This window comes from Falco cherrug, chromosome 7 (assembly GCF_023634085.1).
Source record: "Falco cherrug isolate bFalChe1 chromosome 7, bFalChe1.pri, whole genome shotgun sequence".
NCBI classification, from domain to species: domain Eukaryota; kingdom Metazoa; phylum Chordata; class Aves; order Falconiformes; family Falconidae; genus Falco; species Falco cherrug.
Window position 1 is genome coordinate 19,867,448 of NC_073703.1, and position 16,351 is coordinate 19,883,798.

The window sequence follows — 16,351 nt, forward strand, 5'->3', positions numbered from 1 at the left end:
AGCTGTATCCTTTTCAGTTAACAGAACAGTGACTTTTATGGGGTGTGATAGGCTAAAAGAACAATGGAACTGAAGAAACATTGCCACTCACTGCCATTATTACAATATAAATGAAGGTGTAGGATCACATTTATACACAGAATTTCCTATATGAATCCTAAAAATGATATCAGTCAAATTTAGTAACCAAGATCTTACCACTTGAAATACTATTCTTAAAGTTATTACCCTCTCTATACACTCTCCCTCTACCTTCCCACTTAGACCTCCATCATCCTCTTTCTATAACCCAGCAGAAGGAATCATTCCTCACATCTTAAGCCTTTTGAGGTAATGCAGTGTACTGGAGCAAGCAAGCAAGATTGCCAGGGAAAGCAAAGATGGAAAAACAGAAAGGTGAAAATAAATCAGTGCCCTATTTCTTGATTTTTTTTTTCAAATGCAGAGGAGAGCAGAACCAAAACCAGTATCCTTGCTTTTGCCCCCCAAAGCAGGCAGTCTAATTAATCTAAGAATATGCCGAACTCCTTTAAGTCTCAGCATTTCATTTTACTTGTCACATATAAAAGTTCCGTTCCTAGGAGAAACTTCAGGGAGGTACATAAGTGCCCAGAAGAAGGTCTATCCTACAGCAAACAAGTGTAGATGTTAAGCAGTTTTAAAACTCCAGATAAAGGCATGGGCACAGGCAAGCAGGGGAGATGCAATATTTTTAATCACCTTGTTCAGAAGCAAAGGGAAAGTGCATAGGATCCTCCTGGTCAATCTACAGTGACAGATTAATTTGTTTAAAAGACCTTTCAATAAACTTCTAATTCAATTTCATATGCCAATGGAATCAACACAGTGCTATTATGTGGTGAATTTAAGGAGAAAAAGGAAAACATCGGTAACTCAGAATTACTCCTCCTAGAGGTAAGGAAAATGTGTCTATTGAAAAGAAACAAAAAAACACCACACACACATCTCCAACCAAACCACCAAAACTCACCCTCTCCAAAACCCAGTATACTACAGATAGGAAAGCTGCTCTGAAGTACGTGTTAATTGCAGAAATTCCCTTTTATGAACAGAACCACTAGCTGAGTAATGATGGGGTTTGGCCATTATATTGCATTGCTACTCAGACTACATTTCCACAAATAACTGAACTGCTCTAACAGCTCACTATGACTAAATGGGGGATCTTGGCCACCTCTCCCTTCCCCCCATCCTGTCTTTTCCCTCCCCTTTGCTCCTGATCCTGTTCCTCATTTCTCCTGACTTAGCAGTGACGAGCCTTCAACAAGCAAATTCACAACACAAGAGGCAGGGCGTGACGACACACAAAGAACCCCAACAAAACTCCTCTAAAAGCATATTCACCCCCAGATTTTGTGGTGTGTATAGTCACATTCACTTGATACACAGTTGGTTTTCACAGCAACATTGTATGTCTGAGAGCAAGAGGTAACACCTGAGTTATTTCTTCTGTAATACAGAGCAAGCATAAAGAAACAACACGGAGCCCGAACATGCTGAAAATTCTTCAGCAATATTGTAGTGCCCCAATGAAATGCCTGAAAAAATAAATTCTGACACGTCTTCCATACATCGAAAATTAGTTTGTGAAGATATCATACCTCCATTGAAGCCAACTGTAATCTACAACTGAGTGACAAAAAGATATGCCTAATTCAAAGCAACTCCATTGCTTCGATACTACTATTTATGTAGTATGTGCAGTAATACTACAATGCTATAACAGAAACAAGATGTTAAAACAAAAGCAATATTTATATCAGAAATTTTATTTAGACAAACTTTACTACAAAGTGCGTTACCAATTTTACTAAAATAAACAAGGTATAAATATAACTACAGCTTACTTTCTTAACACAGCAACATAGGATTAGTTAAAAAACCACCCAAGAATTACTTCTGAAAAACTGGGAATACAGACTTGAGTGGTTGTCTGGGAGAAGGACTGTTATGTTTCATAGTTTAACCTTCTGTTCATCACAGTATGACACCTATCAGATAAGGTTAAATAATGTTTATTCAATAAAAAAGCATAGGGAGGGAGAACAGAGAGCTTGACTGTATGATGAGCGGAAGGAGGGCTGTTCATATGTTAAGTACTGATGGACAAGGAAAGTTAATTGCTCAAATATTAAGAAATATTTCAGTTTAACCAGTTTCAGACAGCTTGGTTGACTTTTAAATACAAGCAGCAATTACTTGGTTTCACAAAACACTTCCTCCTTTTTTGCTAATACTGATGAGTATTTTGGCCTTATGGAGGAATACACTGCTTATTTAGAAATTATATATTATGAAAGAGGAAGATGTAAGTTAGATCATGAAGAGAACAAACTTCCGAGGAGCTACTGACCGACATACAACCCCTGGCTTCAGCAAGAAACCATAAAAGTATTTTGCATAGGAATTTTTATTTGTATTTAATGAACATACCATGTTTAACATATGCATATTATTTTCCAAATCTGTGCTATTTAGAGAGGTAAGATTAACAAACAGAGCAGTACTATAAGCTCAGATGCAGGAAAATTTAAAGATGCTCTTTGTTTTCAGGTTTTGTGCCCTTCTGACAAGAGAGACAGTATTATTTAAAGTAAATAAGCACAAACCTACTTCTGTATAAAAATCAGGTGGCCAGATATTTCTGAAACTAGAAATTCTGTTTTGGTCACTTCTGACTTTGTATGACAGGCAAGCTTCCAAGACTAATTCCAAAATTATAAAATCTAAAAGCAGAAAATATGGCCCAGTCAAATGTTTTCCAAAAAGAAGTATCTTTGTACTAGCTGGTGTTCAGAACATTTTTACTTCAATAGCCAAGCTTTAGCTCCCTTGGAGTAACAAAAAAAAGGGGAACTGAAACAGAATAGTATTGCATTTAGTCTGGGGATGGGGAGGCAAGTGGCGGGGTGGGGCAAGGATCTCCTGAAAGCAGAAGAGTTACAGAATAAACTGCAAATGCAAAAAAATAAAAAACTTTCCCATTTCGTCCTGTCACCTCCCAGGTCTTAATTCCACTAGCTGCACCTCCTTGCTATGGATGTAATTTGGCTCGTTCTTCCAGCTAACAGTCCTCAGGTTGTCATGCCAGAAATGGATTTTTGTGCGTGCACCTGAGGAAAGCAACCTGCTGAGCTCTGCTCTTCCAGATTTGGTTCATGAAAATTTCCCTAAAAAACTGGGTTTTTTTAAATTGCTGCCTGATAAGATAAACTTTTTTTCTTCATGGTAAAGTTCTAAACATATGTCACTAAGTCAAGAGTAGCTAAATAGTACTTAAGTTCTAATATACTGAAACTAACTAAAAACTCTTACTTGTAAGAGTTAGGAAAGTACAAACATATTTTTGTTTAAAAATCTACATTATGTCAGCCTCTCTGAAACTAGTATGACTTTATACATGGATTCTCAAAAAAGAAGAAAGAAAAGATTAAAATCTAGCAAGATTTTAAAAGAAACAGAAAATAGTATTTCCTGATGTTTATAAGTGTTCTCAAGTCCTAAAAAAACATCTCAGCTGAACTGTGGGTGTCTCTGGACAGTTACAACTGGATTTATTTCCATCAACTGTTTTGGGGATTGTCTCGGGGTTTATTTCGTTTTCCCCAAAAGTTTTAGTTTAAGAAAAAAAAAAAATCAAGACCATTTGAAAATGTTTTAATTACTTCCTCAGCCACCTACCCAGGTCCAATTCTCTGATTTTATTTCCCTGTCCATAGCTTTCAGAGCAAAAATAACTATATGCAGGGTGCACAAGATGGAATCCAAACACTCTCCCGACACTGCACATTCAAGCATCAGTTGTGCACACATGCTTAACTTTAGGCTGAAAAATAAACTCTCAATAAGGATTGGGGTATAAGCTACTGCTTTCTTACAATTCAGCTCTAGTTACTCAGTTTCCACATACTGTACCCTCTGAGGGTATGTATGGAAGTTACCAAACACCACTTTTGTTATTCACTGCATTGTTAAAATGACATACTGTTCATCAAATCCTTCCCTCCTCCTCCTCCTCTGCCTTTCCCTCCTGCATGACCGAACTCCTCTCACATAGAAGGAACTCTGCCAAACAGCAGAGAGATCCATGCAGAAATACACAGGAGATGCTGGCTGGGGATGTCAGCAAACACATGTCCAGGTTCCTGCATAAAAAGAATGGGAACAACTTCCAGCGCTACAAAGACGAGCACTCACACTCAGTTAGAAACATGTCTGACTTGGCCTTCAGAGCTACTAACAGCCCCTCTTGTCTGGAGCGGACAGGTGGGTCAGAAGGTTTCTGAAAAGTTTAATGAATACAGACTTTCAGCCTAAACACATTTTGGCACGAACAGAATCCTCTCCAGCAGTGTAAGAGCTGACAATGATAGACAGCCTTGGAGCCTGTATGAGATTGCCACTAGGAAACTTCTGCCTCTTTTTGTTTTCAGTAAAAAGAACAGCTCCAAGGTGGTTCCTATGCCCCTTAGTGCCATGCCTTCAGTCCCTTTAACGAGTACAGAAGACACTCCAGACCCATGGTATTTCTCATTCAACTGAAAACAAAGAATCTGATTTTATCAGAATTAATTCCGGAGCTTCACAGAATGAAGCAATTGTTTCTCTGACTTACTTTATTTTAGTTAGTAGATTTTTTTCCCCTAAGGCCATTTGGAAGTTGGATTGCAGCATCTCTCTACCGCCAACGTTACAAAAGAATGTCTAATTAGATGGAGTACTGAAAACAGAGCAGCAGCATGACCATCTCAACTGCACAACAAAACAGAGGAGATACAAAATAGGGAAAACCACTATGTTGTACTCAGGTTTAGACTAGAGCACTCAGGCAGCTTTAGAAATCCTGCAGACAGGACCATGCCAGTTTCAGACTGCATCATTGCTGGCCTCGTTTAACTCGTCTTACCATCAGGCTGCACAAGGAGTTTAACGTGACAGCTGTGTTCTTCAGGAACTATGACTTTCGGCTAGCTTCAGGTATCTAGTTCAGACCTTTGGAATTACTGTCCAAATACTTTTTACCCTAAAGACAGTGGCATATGCACAGGGAAAAAAAGGGAACACCACAAACTCGCCTTCCATCTCCTTTAAAAGGTGCAGTTTAAAAATAAAATAGGCATCTTGCATTATTATTAAACAATCTGCAGTAAAAAGCAAACTCTTTTTAAAATATGTTATTTGATACCATTAATTAATAATTGGTTGTGCCTGAATGCCAATTAAGAGGTGAAAACAACACTGATATAAGGTCGCAGCCCATAAAGAGATAGAAGAGCATTCAAGGGGTCTCCCCTCAGGTCTCTGGTAGAATCAGCAATACCTACACATCACTCCTGACAAACATTTTTCCAGCACATTCACAGATAACTCCATCATGGAAATGCTAAACGTTATCCAGTCAATATGATCTATTCTTTATATCCTTACCGTAAGAAGCTTTTTCTAACAGCAAATCTAAGTTTCCCTTGCCCCAGTTTAAAACCATTTATTCTCACCTACTCCACCACAGACAGAAAGAACAGCCTTCTCTTTAGCACTTATAACTATCTGGAGATTATATCTGCCTCCCCCACCACTCTCCTAATCTTTAGACTAAACAACCTGAATTGATTCAAACTTCCCTCAGGTGTAAGATTTTAAAACCTCTTGAGGACAGTCACTGCTGCTGTCTGTTTCTCTCCAAACTGTCCGCTACTTTCCTGAAAAGCAGCACAAAAACCTAACTGAAGCATTCTGGCCGAGACCTCAGTAACGCTGCGCAGGACGGGAGGTGTGCAGGCTGCAAGCACCTTAGACTTACAGCATCGACAGTGAATGGACCACTCACACCAGGAAATGAATGAACAAGCACACCAGGAAAGTGCAGCAGTTTCCAGCTCCCATCTCTAGCAATTTAAGTCTAACAACAGAGTGTGGTTTGGGTCCAACCCCTGCTTCAGACATCTCCATCTCTGTAAGAGAAAGAGCTACCTATGAGCAACTGGATGCTTCTGCTAAGCAGTCCATGTATGAGCACTGCCCTCACTGGCACGAATTCTTCTTTCCCTTTGTGTTGCATGGTGAAAATGCTCCAAAGCTAGAGTAAGCTGACATGGACCTCTTTGTGACCTACAACACTCCACACAATTACTCAGCTAATTGACCACAGTGAGCCTCTTTTAACCAAGTATATATTTACAGATATTAATATATATATATATATTTAAAAAAGCAAAACCTACATTATTCCCAGAACTTTATTTGGATTGCATTTCCTTATGCATCTTTACTGTTTTCTACATTTACCTTTAAGCATACAAAATCTGAATATTTCTAATGCTTACCTTTCTGTGTTCAATTGAAGGCTGTGGGATGACAAACTGAAATCCCAGCACTGCTAGGGAACTGAGAAGTCTGAAAAAGCAAATAGTGAAACAGAAGGTATAATTACCACTAAAATAAACCACACATCTACAACCTGTTACGGGGCTTCATACTGCAAGAACTTATTCAGACACTTAATGCCATTACTAACCACAGCAGGCTCACTAAACTGTATGAAACGTTTTTATGACATTGTCTTCACAGCAGGCAGTACAACAAACATACATATATTTGTCTGTCCGTAAAGCAAAAGTGCACCAAGTAGAATCCATTGATACTATTTCACATAACTTTATGTTTAAATTAGAAAAAAAAAATATCTTGGCAGTGCATATTTTAACACCTCTGCATTTGGTGTCAAAATGACATACACTTTGCAAGTTTTCTGAAGTGCTAAGTACGAATTCACCCATCTATGGACTAAGTCTGCTTCTGGCTCTGGCTCCTCATTTTACAGATGAACACCAGCTCCAGCACACGGGAAACATGCAAAGAATCACCATGATTTTGCAGACAATAGGTTCTTCCCCAGCTGCCTAACACTTGTGGAAAGTGAATAACCTAATGGGCACAGAAGATGGAAAGTAGCAGACACAGCCCACCAGAGACTCAGGATAAGCAGCCAAGCATCACCCCAGTCCCCACATCTTCAATCTGAAAGGAGTCATAATGGGAACCAAGCCCAAACAAACTTTGTTCTGTCAAGCCTCACCACTGTAATGACTCCTAGGAGCCCATTACAAGTTAGGCTTAGTTAGCTCAGTCTTTTGTTTGCTCTAATTTGCACTGGGGACTGATTTGCCCACTTCTAGCAAGCCCCTTCATCAGAAAACACAGCAAGGTACAAGAAGGAGGATCAAGACATCTTTATTTCTACCAGGAGTTTGACGTTTCTGTCTACAAAGACTATACTTCAAACCCTCTATAATGGGGAAAGCTGCTAATGATTTGCTGAATTTCAGTGCAGAAGTACAACTGATGGATTTGGACACAAAATCCATCTGCAAACTAATGGACCAGACAAAATCCAGCTGTGCTTCCTACTCACAGCTCCTTCCTTTGCTCCCTCCACATTAACCCTTTAAATATTTCTCATTTCAGAGACAAACCTCCTAAACAGAAAGAGGTTTTTTTACACTCAGCATTTCATTACCACCAATACAAATAGCCCTCTACTAGGGAGAATGTTTTTCTTGAGTTTCCTGTGTTTGTTCTTGCTAACAATCTGCAAAAGGAACTGTTAGGTAAGTATTGATTGCACATGGCCTATCACCACCTCATCACCACAGTCTATGCCTCTCTTTCTCTCAAAGCAATAAACCATTCAAAGGTAAGAAAAAGTCATTACCTCCTTACTACCACCTCTATGTAGAAACAATTTTCAAAAAACAATTAACACACTTTAAAAGTCCATTAGAAGGAAGTGTTATATTTCACAAAGCTATCATTTGTGATAAAGCAAAATTCAGAGGAGGTGGCTGAAATCAGAGTCAGTACAAGGCGCTATAAAGAAACCGCAGTTAAGAGTCAAAACGTGCGATTCAGACCAGGGCCAAATAACACAGTGGTGGATGGAAGCCAAAGGCATGAATGAAGAAACTGATGTGCCAATCACACCTGAAATCAAAGGCAGAAGCCGAAACAGAACTCAAACCTGCTAACTGCAAAATGATAGCCCGGAGTCTGTCTGTAGCTGACTTGATGTCCCTTTTTCGTGTGCTCAGGTGATCTCCTAACTATTCTCAATGAAAACATGACAAGCTGCTAAGCAGGCAGAGCAGTCTCTCCGACAGGCCCAACATACATAGTCTGCAAATTATACTTAACTTCCTTTTCAGAATCTTCCTACCCACTCCCTGCTCCCTTATGGCTTCTGCTCACTATAATCCCTCAGAGCATGTGAAAGAAAGTTCAGACTTCACGTAAGGAAATGAATGCTTTCATCCTCAACAGGACAGGATTTTTCTGATCAGTCTGAAGGACTACAGATTTCCATGCGTAAATACTTCTGAAATCATGCACAAGGCTGGGAGTTCTGAACTGAGTGAGAACTGTAATCTTCAAAGCAAATTACTTACCAGATTAAAGTTTTCAGTTATAAAATGCAAACTTTTAGTATATGTGTGATTAATCCGTGGCAAGCTTTTCCTGACCGTTCTTTAATGAGGTTGCACTGTAATCACCATCTGTATGTAGGTGCTCAAGGACAATGAAGCCAGTTTTTAAATTCACTTCTGTATCTGCAATTGGATCTTTCAGAAACAATGCTATCAACATACTATTTCAAACACAGGAAATCTGCCAGGAATACTTAAGCTATCCTGAGGTAAGCTTCTAGCTTCAAATCAGTGTGTGGCAATTTAATTTTTTTAGTGTTATTTCCCTCAGTAGCTTGCTTTGGCTAACTTCTCTGGACTAGGCTTTTTTATTTGTCATGCTTGACTAACGTTAGGCCTCCCAAGCTTCAAAAATAGGCTTCTCCAGTTTCAGTGGGTTTGCTTCAGGTATTCTTACTGTGCAGAATAGCCAAAAAGAACAAGTGCTCCTCAAAATAAGGCAAAACTTTTCAAGTGTACACGAACAGGTCAGGTACCAACCACAGCTGATTGATGGCTGTTTAACTCAGGCCTCTGTATAAGAACCTTGCTGGTACAGCCCTTGCTGCCACAGTTTAGGCACTATTTGGAGCCAAGTACCTAGTTTTAATGCAAACTCTCACTCTACCCAAGCTGCAAAGAGGAAACATGCTCACTTTCTTTTACAGGCAATCCCAATTTCTGTTGAACTGTGGGGGCACAAAGCAAAACCAGGCAGGATTAGCTCTATTGTGGAAGTAGCAAGAGAAAGTTTGCTATTTAACACCTCATTTAGGAACATCTCTCAGAGTTCTTTGTCATTGCAGTGAGTATTAGCTCTCCCTGAATGAAGCCAGAGGGTAGCAAAATAGATTTTTTGCATGGTTGCTGTCCCTTAGTAGTTGTATTTTATGAAGGGCTCCCACAGCCAACTGTGGATTGTCCTGATAGTACTAATCACCTGGCTAAAGTACTTTCCCTCCTGACTAGTGCACTATGGCTGATCTCATTTGCCTGACTTCCTCCCAGATGAAAGCTGCAGAACAGCCTAAGCCTGGGACAGCCTGGGAGGAGCTACACAGGGAAAAGCCTCAACAGGAAAGATAACGCAGGCAGTGTCAATAATACGTGACAGATCCGTTTTGATGTGGAATCTGCGCTGGCTTATTAGGAGGGTGCCAGAATTGCAATTCAAAGATCGATAACTGAAAATCACAAGAAGTAAGGTTAGATCAAAGGTGTTACTGACAGTATCTCCATACAAATGAAAGAGCAAGCTCTTTGATTTGTAAGGAGTGCCACTCCTCACAGGAGGTCAACTTTTGTTTGTGTAGCATCACGGCTGCCTGTTTTCTCTGAATACAGAGGACAGAACTGGACAGACCAGCTTAGGAACAGCTGAGTGTTTCCACTGTCAGGAAAACGGTTCGAATGGTCTTTCCTATGTTTGCCCACTGGCAAACTGTTTCAGGAATGCATAACATAAATCTCCAAATGAATTGCAGCAGAGGTACTAAAACATGTAAATCAGTAATTTAAGCCCAGTGACTGTAGTTGCACAGCTTCAGCGACAAAAGGGAATGTTCCAGTAATATATGCCATCACACTGGCACACACTAACAGATGCTCTAAGCATAAACAAAAAACACTGAGAACTTCCTTTTCTTACTGTCACCAAAGAATGCTATGTCTGCATACATGTACTCGATTACTTAGTCTTTGGACAAGATTTTTATCTGTCTTCCTAAGATACAAACACTTAATATCAAAGCAAGAGACAACCAAATTGATATTTACTGCAGTGTGTTAAATGCATGTTAAATAAGGTTTTAAATGTTTCATTGCATCACTTACCTCAAAGAAACTATTAAACTGTCTACCATGATCCTTTAATGCAAGGTGTCTTGAAATGAAAAATACTTCTTCACTGTGGTGCAGCACAATGCCAATCACACACAAATCCTACAGAAAGAAAAGAGAAAAACATTTAACACTGCTTATTCAGTATTTTCCATGAAAATATGATGAAACTGGATACAGACCTACATCTGTACCTCACTTCTTGGGACATTACAGCAACACAAACTGGAAATCCAGTGTACGTTATGTGAATAGACTGGACACACCCCATTTTTTGCAATAGGAATTCAACAGTGCCAGAGTGCTTTGCTCAAAAGCTATGGGATGCAAAATCTTTATTTGATTCCCAATGATGCAAATCTGATGTTGAACTTACTTGCTTTTTTATCTCACCTTCCTGATATGTCACTTGTATGACAATAAAGCAAACGGCTTTGTTTAAAGTCTTGCGTTAACAGAATTCACAGAACTGAAACTGGGTCACCAATTTCTACTGTATAGTAGCAGTATTAATAGGCTCTCCATTTTGTGAGCAATGCAAGGATGATTCTGTTCTGAGTGCTCATACACAAAAGAGGAGTGTTGTTCCCTCTCTATTACAGATGGCAAAGCCAGCCACAACGAAGCTAAATGTCCTGCCCACAGTCACGGAGGAAATCTTGGGTTAAACAGCATTCTGAATACAAACTCAACTGATCCTTATTTCTAAGTACTATCATTGCATCGTGACTACTGCAAATGCACAGAAACCCTACCAGCCCTTGAGAGGGTTATTACCTAGGTACACTGACATTCGTTTGGAAATATTCTCAAAGGTTCAGACATCTGGAGAGTTCTTATTTTGGTAAGTTTGTAATTCTATATTCGACACTTAAAATACTGCACCAGAATTTTCAGGCAGGAAAGAGATCCTGGAGGTAGGGAAATACAGCATAAGTTGAGGAGGGTAAGGGCAGGAAGGAAGATAAGAGGAAATAAAACACCAGTAGGACCGAGCCTATATCCATACATTTCAGAATGTGGTCAACGGCTGTCTTGCATCTTGCCATTTACAAGTGGTTACATGTTGAAAAGCAGCGGAGTGAACAGAAACAAGAGAACATTGCTGTTCGTAGATAAAGAGCTCTCACTTTCTGTCAGCCAGCCAGATAATTAAAATCTGCCTAGAAAGGGACAAGACTTTCAGGAACTTAGAAAATGTGCAGCTAGATAAAATACAGATCCTACTGCTAGAAAAATGTGAATTGTTTGCAGGTAACTGGACAAGCTAAATCTCCCCCCGCCCCAAAAAAAAAATAAAAATATCAAAACCCCAATAAATTTCATTTAGGAAATCACAATACTTGTAAGAAATTTAAAATAAAATTCCTATTATTCTTTATTGTTTAAACTTTAGTCTTTTAAAAGGAAGACATTAATAGTTGTGTACTTGGGAAAGTACTACAGCAGAAAGTTCTGCATGTAACAGGTTTGAGTTAGACATGAGGAAGAAACCATAAGAGCTCAGATAAACTTTATTCTCTCTGCAGTTCCATGGTTGTCAGTAGATCTAAGAGACTTTCTCAAACTTATTCACTGATTTCACTGCTTAATGTTGTACAATGTCTGTGTTTTTTATAAGACTGGCAGCACTTCTGAAAACAGATTTTTAGTCTAGATCTCTGCAACACTTTATTTGAGGTTTTAGCCCATAGTTTCAGAAAAAGCTACATTCCTTTTAACGTTAGGCAAGTTCAGATATACAGCACTAACACAAAGCATTTAGACAGATACCCTGTGATGCTATTTACTAATAGACATTTTGAAATGTTAAGGAAACAAATATCTGGCTTTCTGCAACCTGACTCTTAATTACCAGACGTACTGAGGCAATAGTCCTTTATATCACTTCTTAAAAAAGGAGGATATGCATGTAACATGGATTGTAACCAACATGGTTTCAAGTTCTTACCATTCTGGTTTTTTTTTCCAGATGTGGAGTGAAAAAATCCTGAAAGAGAGTACAATACTTTTTTTTTATCCAGCATCCTTGTATGGAGGGACACCATCTCAGCAGAACACTGCTATGGGATAAAAACTCAATGAAATGTGCACTCCCCTAATCCACTTTGTAAATCACACCTCATTTGAGAAGCAGAAAAGATACTGTTATAGATCTAGTTTTGCAAAGAAGTAGGGGAGGGACCTCCAGTGTTTCTGGACATTGTTCTTAAACAGAGTGCTTAAAGTCCATGCATATGTTTTCAGGTTTTTTCAGTTCATCTGTATCCCCATTGTCAGTGCAGGCTGCATTACAGACTCAACTTTCAACAGTATTTCAATGTCTTTTTCAAAACACTTCTTACTGCAACTCACAGATACATTTCTTTTGAAATATCATAGTGGAAAAACTGCTAGGTATCTAAGCAACTTAAGAGCTTCTTTTCAAAATTATTTTGAGTGCTTAGGTTATTACAGCTTATTGAAAGAAATGTCATTTTGGCAGTGATGGTTTTGATATGAAAATGTGCAAATGGGACAACCATTTTCCCTCCAGAGGATCCAGGGCAAACGAGTACCTGAAATGGCTAAACAGTTAACACTAGGATTAAATAACATGAATTTTGGCATGGAAACTTCCAAAAGCCTGATGAGGTGTACTAAGTGCTAGTCATTGCAGTAAGTCTTGAAATTGTGAAAGTCAAATTACCTTCCCACAACGGGCTTAAAAGCACTATAGACCTATCTAGCAAAAGACTTTCTAGTAACCCTATTTACAGCAGAATAGATCTTAGTATCTCAACTGGAACAAATCACGCTCCTGCGCTTCAGCAGAGTTAAGATTTTCCCCACTGCGTTACATTTGACATTTCAGCAATCTTCCTCATTTCACCTCCAAGTGGGGTGAAAACAACATCTCTGAAACTGGACCAGGGAAAAAAAGAAAAACACACACACACGCCCAAACAAACAAACCACCCAACCACACAGGATGCAACAGAATTCAAACCTCCTCTCCAGAATAATCAACATGACAAAGGGAGAGGTGTTCTATTGCATATGATAAAACGTGCATCAGGTCACAGAAAGTGAGACTGAATAAAAAGACCCCGATTGAAGTCTCCTCCCCTTTCACACTGCAGGTGAGTGATCCTAACACCTTCAAACTGCTGCTGCTAATCTTAGCAGTTATACTACCAAGTTATGAGCTAATCATAACAATCCTTTGTCTTAATATTTCCTGAAAAATACTCTGACACTTACTCTCCAGATTACCTGCACTCCTCAGCCTAGCAGCCCACTTATAGTCAGACACTGCAGTCCTTTGTCAGCAGGGCTCAGACGAGTGTCTAAGTGAAATTAGAACAAAAATACTCATTTGTAATGGTGATTCCAAAAAGGGGCAGAGATAGATAATGGCGGTAACTCACAAAAAAATAATCTAGTAGACTCATAGACAATCCCAGAAATCCGCTGAAATGGGACACAAGAAGATTTCTCAGAGTTACATGATGCAGTACACAGAACTATCAGGACAAACACCACAGGCACTGTACAGAAAGTTAAGAGAAAGAAAGTCTACTGAGAAGTGCAACAGTGAGATTTCCCCCTCAGCTAATTAATTTAGAAACGTCTTCCTGCAAAGTGGTTTGAAAATTTGCAGAAAGACAATGAAATAGTTATCCTAACCTCTTAAATATCATGGGTCCACTCACATGCAATTTTTCATGTGACTATACCCTTTGTGTATTGTGAATGGATGGTATTTCACTTCCATGAATTCCAATGTCATGTTAGCATCAACCTTTACTTCTTGTAAGTCCTGTCTACTCATATTTATCCATATGCATCTAGGTACTAACTGTACGAACTGAGCTTTTAGCCTATTTTATCTTGCTGACTTAAATATATAGCAAGCCAACTTAAATTTCCTTCAATATTTATCTTTCTGGTTAGGTGATGTATCTTGCCAGCTACTGACAATGGCAACTTGAAGCAGCTATGAAACTTCAGCATCATTCCGAGGTCATGTTTCCACTGATGAGCAAAACCTTCTTTTTGTATTATTTAGGGGAAAAAAAACAACCTAAAGAAATAATACTGAGAAATACTTAAAAGAAAAAAAAATATCAAACCCTTTAAGACTGCCTTTGAATCTGCTGCCTTGGACATTGGTAAAGTATAGTGTATACATTAGTTTAGTTCTTCACATCTATTAAACTATGTTCAGTGCAAGTCGTTTGGATTGCATCCAACATTCACTGTATTCACAAGACTTTGATAAAGCACCTCACAGTGCACCCAGTTTATCTAGCTACATAATTTGTGCGTGCATCCAACAGCTTGAACCACAGCTGTTGACAACCACCACCAGAGTTTTATCTCTTCAAATATTCATTAACTACAGTAAAACATACACTTGTCTCTGAAAGCTGCATAACAGAGAAATCTAGCATTAGATCTGATGAAAAGTTCAGATGCTTACACGGAGCAAACACTTTCATTAAAACAAAAATTACAAGTTACTCCACCTAACCCTGAAGGTGCCTCTCTGGTTTACTATAAATGCTTTGAAAACTTTCAAGTTCTCCTTCTGGGTGTGTCCAGAACTACTGCAGTCCAAGAAAGCTCAGTGCCTGTCTCCAATCTAAGCTTGATCAAGATCCAGAAGTTTTCATTTCTTTGCCTAAAATCTCACAAACCACACCCCCACTCCAGTAAGTACAGTCCACAAATGCCACCACCACACAGAGACAAAGCCTCTTCCATCCACAGGTGTAACTACTAATTGTCTGTTAAACACAGCCTCTGGAAACATTTACTTCTGCATAACAGCCTGGTGACTCATGCCCCTGTGATAGCTGCCGTGACTCAACAGTCTCTGCAGGATGGGGAGCGGCACCCTCGGGCTGCACCTTCTCCCCCGCCTCGCCGATTCATCTGGGTGAAGGTGCCTACCTTTCCCTAAAGCTGTACTTCCACCCAGAAGCACCACAGACCCCAAATAAAAGGGTAACGGTGAGACCAAGGGCCATCCTCGATCCGTCTGAAATGTCGGTCCTGTTACTAGAGCTGTACTCAAAAAACAGTTCCAGCTCATTTCTTTGGAATTCAAAGGGGAAAAAAAAGTGTAACCTGATTATTTGGCATCCAATTCTCTAACATTTAATCATCCTCTGAAAATCGAGAAGGCAAACTCAAAAGTTGGTGACGCCCAACAGTGACCACACACATGATTTCCCCAAATCCATCCATTCACAAGATGCAAATTTTGCCTTTTAAAAATACTGTTATGCTGGAGGGTGCCACCATTCAAGCAATTTTGCTTCAGTCTTTGTTGAAGTACATATAATTTAATTAAACATCGAACAAGGGTTGCGACATTAATCATGTAAGTAAAGGGGAGAAGCAAGTGCTTGTTTATAAGTTGTGAGCTGCAGTCATGTTATGCAAGACTAGTAGAATTTGTTTCTTTAATTTCTCCTCTAGATTTAATTTTTCTTAATCTTTGTCCACAAGACTGGTTATGTATTTGCTGAACACGCACAAGTAATAAAAATACCATAAAAGTAAAAATACATTAATAATGAACCTGATCTAGAATTCACTAAAGCCCTCTTAAACTCAACAATAAGCTTAAATATGCATTTAATACCATAGTAATAGGTTTGAGAATCAACGTATCTTGTGGTGGCATGAATTATGACAGCTATCTAATTGAGATCGATTGCAAAGGAAGTGTGCTGGAGTAGCAGTGCCAAATTGATTAGAGATTTTGATATAACTCTCAAATCCTGAAAAGACAGTTTATGTGGAGATTTATTCAACTTAAAAAAAAACAAAAAAAAACCAACAGAAAACACAAATGCAAATTGAGTGTTAGAAGAATAGAATTAATTGTTCTTTTTTACTTCTTTGAAATAATACAACAGAAAGATGACTTTCTCAAGATTCAGGCTGCACCAAAATTGCCATTTTTAGTCTGATTTTGCCCCCTCTTTCACCTTTTGAAAGTATTAGCTAATTCTCACAAACATTTACTGCATTTAAAG

At 38.9% G+C, this 16,351-nt stretch overlaps 1 protein-coding gene across 1 annotated transcript in view; it reads right to left on the reverse strand.

Annotated features, from left to right (window-relative positions):
* Positions 1 to 16,351, reverse strand: part of THSD4 (thrombospondin type 1 domain containing 4) — a 319,815-nt gene that overhangs the window by 288,019 nt on the left and 15,445 nt on the right. The window contains exons 2-3 of the mRNA XM_055716936.1: positions 10,314 to 10,421; positions 6,345 to 6,414 (exon numbers count right to left, since the gene is read on the reverse strand). Of these exons, the coding sequence (XP_055572911.1) occupies positions 6,345 to 6,414; positions 10,314 to 10,342 (99 nt within the window). The 5' untranslated portion in view covers positions 10,343 to 10,421. The remainder of the gene's footprint in view (positions 1 to 6,344; positions 6,415 to 10,313; positions 10,422 to 16,351) is intronic.